At 29.5% G+C, this 12267-nt stretch overlaps 3 protein-coding genes across 3 annotated transcripts in view; all 3 read left to right on the top strand.

The window, feature by feature from the left end:
- The first annotated feature begins 2174 nt into the window (after positions 1-2174).
- LOC111371230 (late embryogenesis abundant protein 1-like) lies at positions 2175-3129 on the top strand. Its single transcript, XM_022993121.1, has 3 exons — positions 2175-2285; positions 2523-2657; positions 2764-3129. Exons 1-3 carry the CDS (start codon positions 2238-2240, stop codon positions 2842-2844), a joined length of 264 nt encoding a protein of 87 aa, XP_022848889.1. The 5' UTR covers positions 2175-2237; the 3' UTR covers positions 2845-3129.
- Positions 3130-10365: 7236 nt separating this feature from the next.
- Positions 10366-11709, top strand: LOC111371122. The gene is made up of 2 exons (XM_022993031.1): positions 10366-10825; positions 11539-11709. The coding sequence occupies exons 1-2, from the start codon at positions 10505-10507 to the stop codon at positions 11707-11709; spliced, it is 492 nt and encodes a 163-aa protein (XP_022848799.1). The 5' UTR covers positions 10366-10504.
- A 302-nt stretch (positions 11710-12011) lies between these two features.
- LOC111371121 overlaps positions 12012-12267 on the top strand; it is a 39114-nt gene continuing 38858 nt past the window's right edge. Inside the window, exons 1-2 of the mRNA XM_022993030.1 lie at positions 12012-12024; positions 12132-12187. Of these exons, the coding sequence (XP_022848798.1) occupies positions 12012-12024; positions 12132-12187 (69 nt within the window). The remainder of the gene's footprint in view (positions 12025-12131; positions 12188-12267) is intronic.

The following is a 12267-nucleotide window of genomic DNA, read 5'->3' as shown; positions in this document are numbered from 1 at the left end:
TCGGGAACCTGATATGTCGCACACAAAAGAGAATTGGAAGATTGTAATTTATCAATTAATTAATTTAACAATTGTTTGATAAATTAATTAATTATGTTGGTTATTTATAGGCCCGAATTAATTAATTCACGAACCGAATTTAATTAAATGGATTAATTAAATATTGGACCGGACCGGGTCAACCCCGTTTGGGCTTATATAAATACATGGTTAGGGTTTTCAATCCATATAATTTTTCATAATTATGCTTGCTAACACAAGAGGAGAAAACCCTAGTAGTTAAAAATTTGTTCTCTGTGTGGATCACCGTTAGAAGTTGGACAATTGGACAGCTGTGCGTGACGAATCAAGATTGCTAGAATGAAAAGAATAGTAAAAAAGTTTGCAAATCTGGAAAATGTACAATCTTATCACAATTTCTATCGAAACACAAATGCGATTCTTAGTGGGAATCGAAATCTGTTTTAATTTTCCGCTGTGCGTGTTAAGTAGATTCCCAGCACATAACCCCACCATGGAACAGTGTTTAAAAGAACGAAGGGCATGCATGAATTATAGCAAAGTTAAAGACTGCCTGGTTTTCCCTTCCTCTTTTATGGTCAGCTCAATCCACAATTAGTAGATGCACTCAACTCACACAACTATGCGTGTAGATAACATTACACTAGAGGTGCCCCCAAGACATAGTTCAGTGGTGCGAAAGATAAGAGTGAGGTTATCTCACGTCTTGCTGACAGTCGCAGTATGTGGGTTCGATTCCTGAAATATGGAATTGGATTGATTGTAGGCACAATGTACAGACAGCTCTTATTTCCTAGTCTATTGGGGCACATCTTGTGATTTACCTCCCTTATAAAGATCTAGAAGTAGGGCAGTGAGGTTCTCAAAGTTGGAGTTCAACGCTTTTTTTTTTTTAAATGGGCAGGCACGGAGCCGGGCCTACCAGGGCACGGCGAGTAAGGGAAACAGGGCACGTCTTTTGTCGTGCCACCAGGCCACCTCTATCTTTTGACAACTCTATATAACACTACTATTTACATACCAATGCAGGAACTGGAGCAAAAACAATACGTAACTTTCTATCGCAGAAAGAATCTATTTTGCTGAAACAATAAATTGCTCAAAAAAAGTAGATTGTAAGAGAAGATTTTCAAATTATACAATGTGCCATTTAGAAACCCAATTAAAAAGAAAATAAACAAACTGTTGTTTTTCGAAGACTATCCAAAACTATAAATTGAAATTAATGTAACATTTGGAGACCCAATTATTAGAAATAAAAAGTGTAAATTAATTGGATATTGTAATCTTTAGCATGGTATACCGTATTGAAATCGATTAATTTGAATTTAGGACTAGTTAGTAGTTTCAAGGGAAAATTGCAAATAGGTACACAAATGGAACTATACTTACAATTAAGAAGTAATAAATAATTTGCATTCATTTTAGATATCGAACTTTTATGACATATTTCAGAGTTGAATTGTACATGATATGGAAGACTAAATAAGCAAGATATCTACTCAATTTCTTGTTCAATTGTAAAGTATTAGTTAGTATCCAATGAACGGTTAGCGAAATAAAAAATTTAACTAAACATTTTTTTTAACAGTATTTTCACTTTTGGTTTAGATTTATTTTCTTATAGAATTTATCTTTCTTTAAATTTCCTCTTCATTTTTCATTAATGTTTATGTGTTAAATGGTGACATTGGGCCAACTAAATTGTGGCCGCTGATCAAAGCTAGCTAACATAGTGACGTGGGCTAATATGAAGCTAACGTGGAAGTTAAGATGTACGTTCGACATTCAAATTTGGAAAAAAAAAAAAAAAAAATTTACAATGCCCTTATATATTTTTCTGTAAATTTTAGCATGATTACTACTATTTATTTAATTTAATTTAATTTTTTTATTTATTTTTATTATTATTTTTTTTATAACTCGTGCTAAATTGTACACATTCCTTGATATCAAAACGTACTTTTAGAATGCAGAGACTAATTAAGCTAAGATCTTATGATTTTGAAATATCATCCCTTTGTCCAAGTCAAAGGCAGCAATTTCCTCATCACCAAGAACTGCTGATAACATCAAAACGCGAAGGTTGTTCCTCCATACATGGATCAATTAGCACTATAAATAACCTATGACAAATGATTTAATTCATATCAATAAAACATTTAAGGCCGAACAAAAGCTTCAAGTTTCTTACATCCTTTAAGGTTTCAAAGAAAATGTCGAGCTCTCAGTACAACGCAGGACAATCTCGTGCCAAGACTCAAGTATTTGTTAACATAACACTATCTTGATTGAAAAATATGCATAACACTTCATTTTGTATATTTTGTATAGGGTTATATTTTATTTTCTAATACTATTCAATACTACTCTATTCTCTTTATTGAATATGTCATCCGTATATGTGTATACACATGTTAATGTACATGCATGCATGCGTAATTTTTCGTCGATAATTGTTTCACTCTCAATTTGATGAATAAAATGTGTGTATTGGATAGGCCAAGACAGAGGATTGGATGGAGTCGGCTAAAAACACAGCAGAGTCGGCACACGACAAGGCTTGCGATGCAACCAACAGCACCCAGGCACAAGCCCAACAAAGTAAGGAAGAGAAAGCTGGATTCCTTCAACAGGTATGTTTACTAAAAGATGAATTTAGTTTACATGTAATTTGACACGTTAAACATAATATTTCAGTAAATTATTTTATCACATATCTAACAACTTAAATTTTTATAGACCGGAGAGCAAGTCGTTCACATGGCTCAGGGTGCCATTGATGGCGTGAAGAACACACTTGGAGTGGGTGACAAGAAGTGAATGAACAAATATGGCATGTAACATGCATGCTCTTGATGCTGGTTTTATTTTTTATGGGTTTTATGGTTTTTTTATTATTAATTAATTGTATTGGAGTTTCTTATTCAAGATTGCTCCCATGATCTAATAAGAGCTTTAGCAATATTTTGCTAGGGCCATTGATAATAGATTTCACATTCTCGGTAGATTTTTTCTCATAACCAATTGTATTTTGATTTAGTCGAGGTTTCTTCTGAGAAGAATCTCATTAACTTTAATGAAAGATCCGAATATTTCATTCAAAAAGTTTTTAAACTTTTGTTACATTAAGTGACCAGGGTCATTGGCGGACCCACATTGGGTCAAGTGACCCACCAGCTCTAGAGTTATTTTTTATTTTATTTTATAATAAATCGAAGCTAGAATCACGAACAAAGAAAAAAATCCTTCCATTACCAAACAACAATTGAATTGATTGTTTTCATTGGTAAATCTATAATTATTGATAAACGGATTATTTTTTTTTTTTACTCGAATTGATTGTTTGTATCGGGTATAGAAAAGTACTTTAAATGTGAGTCTGCGCTTAAAGTATTGAAAATGATATAATTATGAAACGTTAGAATGTGTAGAGAACAATTGTAATAAGATATCGAATATATTAAATTTTTAGTAACTTCTTTTTATAAGTTTTATTGTGTCCCACTAACTCTAAATATCTGCGTTTGCCACTGATCATGGTATGTAGCAGATTTATAACTATGAAAAATGTTATCGTATAAAATTCTTAAGTTGTAAATAATTGGTCGTATTACATTTACATCATTATCTGATCACACACACACATGTATGATTAAGTCAATTTAGGCTTATTTAGGTATTAATTAGTCCATAATTAATCATTAACTAGCTCAAAAAAGGTGAAGAAGGTAGGGGTCTCTTGCTCTCAAAGGTAAAAAATAAATAGATAAATAAATAAATCATTTACTTTTGATGTTTGAATGGAAATTCGAGACTTAAAACACACGTGTAAAGTCGAAAAAATACATCATATGATGGTCTTCTATTTCCACACGACATTGTCCTTCTAAGTTTCTCCTATTTCAAAAAACTTCCATTGATGTATCTTTTTGTCGAAATATTGTTGATATAAAGCCAATTTTTCAGAAACTACAAAAAGAAAAAATGTTAAACTAGATTAACAAACGTTACAAGACAATTGAAGAAACTAGATATTTTGTATATTTAGGAGATCTTTTATTCTAATCGTCATATAAAGTATTATTGGTTTTCAATGACCAACGTTTTTATATAATTATAAAAATAATATTTTCCAGATCCATGCATAAAACCAACAAGAAAATTTTGAAAATTAAGTTTTCGTATTATTTATAGAGATGACAATAGAGCGGGCTTTCCTGTTCCCATCCTATTGAAATTTTTGGGACACAGAACTGAAAATAAAATAATCACTTGAAACAATCCTTATTTCAGGGACCCCCCTCTTTTGGTATCAGAGCTTTTGTTCCGGTGCTGGTGATTTCAGTATATTTACTTAGACTTCAGAAAAGGTAAAATTTCTTTTAGAAATTTTTACTTGTTTTATGATTTTTAGAATCTTATTTGTAGATTTAGAAAAAATATTCTATAGTTTTACATTTTATAAAGAAATAGAAGAGATTTTTGAATACGGTATAGAATTAATTTCTCTTGAAAAATATAAACCTATAGATTATTTATTTGCTATCTTACAAGTAATTAAAGATTTACACCCAGAAGTAAAAGAATATATTTTATATAGATCTTTAATTTCAGAATTTAGAGAAGAATATTTTATAAATAATTTTGATCAGATCTTTATTTCAGATCTTAAATTAAGAATTGAATTAGACAATTTATATTATAATTATTTATCAGATCATACAAATTTTTCATTAGACTCTTTTTATTATTCAGATTAAATCTTTAAACTGGATATCTTAGTAAAAGAAAATAATAAATTAACTGGAGAAATTAGTAATTTAAGCAAAAGAATTTTTAATATTGAGAAAGAAATTAATAAAATCCGTGAAAATTTAGATTTTATTAAAGAACAAAATTTAACAATTTTAAATAAAATTTCTAGAGCAGAAGATAAAGAAAAATTTCCAGATCTTAAGACTACAGAAGCAATAGAAAATATAAATAAAAAATTAAATAATATAGAAAATAAACCAAATCAAGACATTGAAAATATAATAAATAACTTAGATAAATTAAGTTTAAAAAATACTGGTAAAGAAAAAATAACTAGAAAATTATCTACAACATTTTATAAATATGAATAATTTTCCTGGAAGATCAAGAACTATTAGTGAAGTATGATCATCTTCAGAACCTTATGATAGAGGTAGACATAGTACTTCTAATATAAGTACAAACATTATAGAAAGAATTTTACATAGACAACCTCAGTATAATCAGAATATAAGACCAAGAGGTCCCAGACCAGGATTGCCAATTGTTGGCAGTTCCAGTTCTCAGACAAATATACTACAGACTCATGATAAGCTAAGATTTGGTAATATAGAGTTACTTTATTTTCCAAATAGTAACATTAGTTTTAAGACACTCTCTCATATTTCAGTTACTAAATCAGAAAAATGCATTTTAGATAATTTATGGATATCTTATAATAAAAATCCAAAAGATCAAAAATATTTTTTCGCATGTTTAAATGCTCTTTCAGAACATTTTAGTCAAGACCATAAAAAATTTAAATGTTATGTTGTTTTAAATGGAAGACTTCCAGGAATTTATCATACCTGGCTAGAAGTTTCAGATTGTATAAAGAATTTTCCAAATCCTCTATATAAAGGATTTTATTCTATTTCAGAAGCATTAGAAGAATGTAGAAAATTTATAGGAATTAATTATTTCGTTGCTCCTTCTTTAAAGAATGTTTCAGATCAGCCTTTAGATTATGCTTCTAAATTTTGTGAACATTGTGAATGTATGACTAAGAATTTTAAAATTTTAAATGAGTCAAATCAGTCTTTACAACAAGAAAAATTAGTTTTACAAAAGAAAATTTCTGAATTAGAACAAGAAATTATTAATTTAAAAATTTCAAATCCAATTGTCCAGACACAAGCAGGTACTATAGAGCCCAAGAATTCTATAGCTAGTCCAGCTCAAACGGAAGCTGGTAAAGACTTATCAAATCCGTTTATGGTTCTGGGCTTACCAAAAGCTCAACAGACTCAGGGGACTGTTGATTCCCCTACTTTTCAATTTAATCAGACTCAACAGGCTGAAAATCCTGTTACAGAAAATAAAAATTTTTCTGAAGTCCAGACACAGCAGACTGGAAATTCTATTACTAGACTTATAAGTCCAATAGACCTTAAACAGAATATAGTTTACCCAAAGACTCCGTATGGGTAAGAAAATTATCTTTAAATACAAACTTAATTTTAGGATTAAGTTTCTTGTTAAAAGATAATGGTAGTATAATAATTAGTAAAGATTATTTGCAATTACAAAAATTTACACTTTGTGCACCTACTTATATTAAGAATATTCCATCAGAGTTTGTCGAGAAGCGTGGTGGGATAATAGAAAAAGAATGTGAGTGTCGTAAAGAAAGAGAATGTCAATTAATAGAAAAAGAAGAATTTGAAAATTTTATAGAAGAATATGAAGAATATTATGAAAGTTTTAAAGAAGATGAAGAATTATGCTTAGAATTTGTAGAAATAGAAAAAATTTATAATCTTTTAGTAACAGAACAAGATATAGAAAATATGATAAGTAAATTAGAAAAATTAGAAATTTTAGGAGAAAATATATTAAAATATTGGGAAAAAGATAAAATTTTATGTGAATTAAAAATTAAAAATCCAGAATATATAATAAAAACAAAAAATATTGAAGCAACAAACCAAGATCAGGAAGACTTTAGGATGCATATAAAAGATTTATTAAAATTAGGAGTAATTAGAAAATCAGAAAGTCCACATAGATCAGCAACTTTTATAGTTAGAAAACATTCAGAAATTATTAGAGGAAAAAGTAGAATGGTAATTAATTATAAAAGATTAAATGATAATACAATAGATGATGCTTATAATATTCCAGATAAAACAGTTTTAATAAATAAGATTCAAGATTGTAATATTTTTAGTAAGTTTGATTTAAAATCAGGTTTTTGGCAAGTAAAAATGCACCCAGATTCAATAGAATGGACAGCCTTTACTAGTCCAGAAGGACATTTTGAATGGCTAGTTATGCCATTTGGTTTAAAAAATGCCCCTAGTATTTTCCAAAGAAAAATGAATAGTATTTTTAGTAAACATAATAAATTTATTATTGTTTATATAGATGATATTTTAGTATTTAGTAAAAATAGGCGAGAACATATAGGTCATTTACAAATTCTTTTTTCAGAATTTATTAGACATGGTTTAATTATAAATAAAAAGAAAATGTTTTTATTTAAAGAATATATAGAATTTTTAGGAGTAAATATAGGAAAAGGAAAAATAGAATTACAACCTCATATAGCTCAGAAAGCTTTAGAGTTTCCAGATAAACTTGAAGATATTAAACAATTACAAAAATTCTTAGGATTAGTAAATTATGCTAGACCTTTTATTAAAAATCTAGGAAAAATTGCAGGACCTTTATATGGTAAAACTTCACCAAAAGGTCAAAGATACTTTAATATAGAAGATATTAAATTAGTTCAAAAAATAAAAGAAAAACTAAAAGATTTACCTAAATTATCTATGCCACTAGAAACAGATTTCTTAATTATAGAAACAGATGGTAGTATAACATGATGGGGAGCAATTTTAATTGCAAAACCCAATAAATATGCAGATAAAAATAGTGAAAAAATTGTAAGATATAATAGTGGAAATTATAAAGAAAAAGGTAATATAAGCAGTATAGATTTAGAATTACTTGCAGTTAATTATGCATTAGATTCTTTTGAATTATTTATTATTTCTAAAAGAGAAATTACTTTAAGAACAGATTGTGAAGCAATTGTAAGTTTTGTTAATAAAATGAAATTAGAAAATAAAAGAAGTAATAGAAGGAGATGGTTAAATTTCATAGATAGAATAACTAATACTGGATTATTAATTAACTTTGAACATATTAAAGGTAGTGATAATCAGATTGCAGATATTTTAAGTAGAATAATTAAAAATAAAGAATATGACTGATTATTTATTGCAGATGCAAAGACCAAGATGTCCCAGACCAGGATTGCCAATTGTTGGCAGTTCCAGTTCTCAGACAAATATACTACAGACTCATGATAAGCTAAGATTTGGTAGTATAGAGTTACTTTGTTTTCCAAATAGTAACATTAGTTTTAAGACACTCTCTCATATTTCAATTACTAAATCAGAAAAATGCATTTTAGATAATTTATGGATATCTTACAATAAGAATCCAAAAGATCAAAAATATTTTTTAGCATGTTTAAATGCTCTTTCATACTTCTATTATATTATTCCAAGTCTGAGGATCATGTGCTGTAATATTTAATAACTGTGGTTTATGTGGTGTTTGAAAATCTATATATAACGTCTCTATGATTTGGATTAAACTAGTTGCACATTCAGAAGTTTCAGATTGTATAAAGAATTTTCCAAATCCTCTTTATAAAGGATTTTATTCTATTTCAGAAGCATTAGAAGAATGTAGAAAATTTATAGGAATTAATTATTTTGTTGCTCCTTCTTTAAAGAATGTTTCAGATCAGCCTTTAGATTATGCTTCTAAATTTTGTGAACATTGTGAATGTATGACTAAGAATTTTAAAATTTTAAATGAGTCAAATCAGTCTTTACAACAAGAAAAATTAGTTTTACAAAAGAAAATTTCTGAATTAGAACAAGAAATTATTAATTTAAAAATTTCAAATCCAATTGTTCAGACACAAGCAGGTACTATAGAGCCCAAGAATTCTATAGCTAGTCCAGCTCAAACGGAAGCTGGTAAAGACTTATCAAATCCGTTTATGGTTCTGGGCTTACCAAAAGCTCAACAGACTCAGGGGACTGTTGATTCCCCTACTTTTCAATTTAATCAGACTCAACAGGCTGAAAATCCTGTTACAGAAAATAAAAATTTTTCTAAAGTCCAGACACAGCAGACTGGAAATTCTATTATTAGACTTATAAGTCCAACAGACCTTAAACAGAAAAGCCCAATTAATTTTCCTGAATCATTTCAATCAGCTCAAGATCCAGAACAGATTTCTCAATCAGATATTAGAAGAATCAAAGAAATGTTTGACAAGATTGAAGAAATACAGCAACAAGTTAAACAAAGTACTACAAAGAAAAAGAAGATTCAGATTAAAAAGAAAAATAAAGGAAAAAAGAAAATTGGAAAAGACTTGGATAATTCTGAAGACAATAATTCAGAAGAAGATGTTAATCCAGAAGGTGGTACTGATGGAGGAGATTCTTTAGACAGCATTGGCAGACATAATTATGAGACAAGATAAGAATTCATTCAGATTTTTGCTTAAAGAAGACATTTGGCAAAAAGTTACGGTGATTTTCAGACAAGACTCAGCCACTTTAAGACTTTCGGCCAGATTTCAAGAAAAGACCAAGAATTATTGTACAAAAAGAAGAATCTTTACTGTTTTCTTTTTGAAAAATTTGTAAAGAATCTTACTATTTTATAAAGTAAGATTTGATAGTATAGTTTTTTACTATTTTCTTTTTGACGTTTTGAAAAAAGCAAAGATTCCTTGCTTTTGAAAAACGCTTCCTTTCTCTTTTCTCTCCTATAAAAGGAGATCATTCTTTCATTTGTAAACACACAAGAAAAATTATACAATACAAAGTTTTGGTTTCTCTCAAATATGTTCTAATTTTCTTTTCTTCCCGAAAGGGAAATTCTTAATTATTCTTATTCTTAGATAGAAAAATATCCCACAAAAATATTTTCTTTTCTAAACTACTGATGGATCATTCCAGTAGGTATTTTTTTTTATATAGTTCTGAGATATGGTACTAATAGTTAATATTAGTTCCAGATCTTGCCAGGACAATTTCTGTTTATAAAATTTTTACTTTGTAAAAGTTTTATGATTTTTGTAAAAAATCTTATGTTTCATGCTGAGTATATGATAAAAGCATGTCTTAACTCCAAGTTAAAAGTTTTAAACTGTTTTTAAAATAAGCCCTGAGTGACCTCTCAAGGCGTAAAGGCCCAATGGAGAGGCTAAGAGAAGCATAGAAGAGGGAAAGGGATCACTGTTTTAAGAATTCTTGTTAAGAGAGTGCCAGTGGTGTCCTTACAAGAATGGAGTTAGGCCCAAGTTCATATATCTCAGATGACATGTTTAAAAAAAAAAAAAAAAAAGGGATATTATTTTATCAAAAGAAAAAGAAATCTAAATTAAGAAGAGTATTGAGTAGAATTTTTATAATCGTTTTAACAACCCCATTACAATAACCTTAAAATCCTTGAAATAACCTCTTTTTCAATAGAGGAAATAAAAAGCCTAACATTAACCGTTAACTGCTTGGCGCCACTGATTTTCTCGTACCTTCTCAAGATCTAAAGAACACCCCACACCCCATTCCACCCCAACCCGCCTCAAAAAATCCGCTTATTTCACAGCATAAATTGCAAAAGCTGCCACATCATCTCTACATTCTCATCCATGGCCACTCTTCAATCCCACCTTTTCTATTCATCTAAACTCGTCCATTTCAAGAACCCCAATTCATTTTCATTCTCCAAGAAACTCTTACTCCTCAAGAAACTGTTTTTGTCCAAGAATTTTTGTGGGGTTTTGAGTTCAAGAGTTTATGGGTACTGCAAGGCCAGCAGCAGCAGCAGCAGTAATAGTAGTAGTACTGAGATTTATGAGTCCGTTTCAAGTGAAAAGAGCGAGAAATATGAGAATGAGAGGCCTCCGTTTGATATCAATTTGGCAGTCATTCTTGCTGGTTTTGCATTTGAGGCTTACACCACCCCTCCAGTAACTTATCTGATTCTTTAGTTTAGCCCTTTTTCCTGTTTTTGAATTTTTGATTTATTATTTTTTTGGGAGAAACAGAAAGTAAGATATTTTGTAATCTTGTTATATGCATTTATTGTCGATTTTGGTGTATGAAATTTTTCTGTATTTTAAAGCTGAAATATTGCGCATCTTAGGTTTTTTTTTTTTGTTGAATAGCCAAAAAGATAGAGCTATGGTCACTGATTTTTCTAAATTTGTAATTTTTTTCGTCCAAATTTAATATGTAATAGAGTAACATATAACTGAAAACAATTGAGATATGGAACCTGTTTTTACTTTAACTGAAAACAATTAAAAGTGCTTGTTCTGCATATGAATATCGCATATCAAAAGTATATCTAGCTTAAGAGAAAATGGCAGTTGATGGGATTTATTGTTTAAGGAATATGATTTATTAATCAAAAGATCCTATGAAATCAAGATGAAGATGGACTGTCTGGAGACTCTATTAATTCTTAAAAGTAATATGATTTATTAATCAAAAGATCCTATGAAATCAAGATGAAGATGGACTGTCTGGAGACTATATTAATTCTTAAAAGTACATGTAACACTTTTTGTTACCTGTTCTTAAAAAGGTCATATATTCTTTTTGAGCGATCAAGTTCTGAATCAATTCAAAGTCGTTTAATTTGATTTGCTTCAGTTATTTCTTGTATGTTCCTCGTCAGGAAACAGTGGGCAAGCGTGAGATGGATGCCGCAAATTGTCAAACAGTGTTTCTTTCACAGTACGTTACTTCATTCTGTCACAATTATGAAATTAGGAAGTCAAAAAACTCTTTTATATTATATATAGGAGTAGAGAATCGAGCCTTTCAGTATTTCCAGCTTGGTCCATAATCTGATTTTTGGAAGGCTAATAAATTTTACCATTGATAATTAGTATCACCAAATTTTGGAATAATCCATTATCAGAGCAGCTATAACTAGAAACATCACTGAAAATGGTAGACAGTGATGTTCATTTAGCCAGCATACATTAGATATGAAGAATAAGCACTCTTGGCTCGTATTTTAAGAATGACATACTAGTTCTCTTGATTTTAGCGAGAAATGTAAGAATTTAGCATCTTGGTAGTAAAAATAAACGATGCCAGACAACCGTATTCTTGCAATCTTCTGCGCTTTAGGGCAAACTAACGATGGGCAGCCTAGGTAATTTTTATGAAAGGTCAATCTAAGCAGTTTTAGCTCAGGAATGTAAGAAAGATAATGAGTTTGAAAGCCTTGAAATTTGTGCTTTGGGCTTTACATATAATCAGGTTTGGCATTGGAAAGGGATAAGCCTTGTAAAGTAAAGATCGTTGAATTTAAAAGAGTATATTAGATGGTCAGTAAATTCGTAGTAATCACACCCAGACACCTGGTTCCAGCAACGAAACAAATTCAAAGATCCAA

Source organism: Olea europaea, chromosome 22 (genome assembly GCF_002742605.1).
Source record: "Olea europaea var. sylvestris chromosome 22, O_europaea_v1, whole genome shotgun sequence".
NCBI classification, from domain to species: domain Eukaryota; kingdom Viridiplantae; phylum Streptophyta; class Magnoliopsida; order Lamiales; family Oleaceae; genus Olea; species Olea europaea.
The sequence above is the reverse complement of the archived record's forward strand: the minus strand, read 5'-3'. Positions and strand labels throughout refer to the sequence as shown.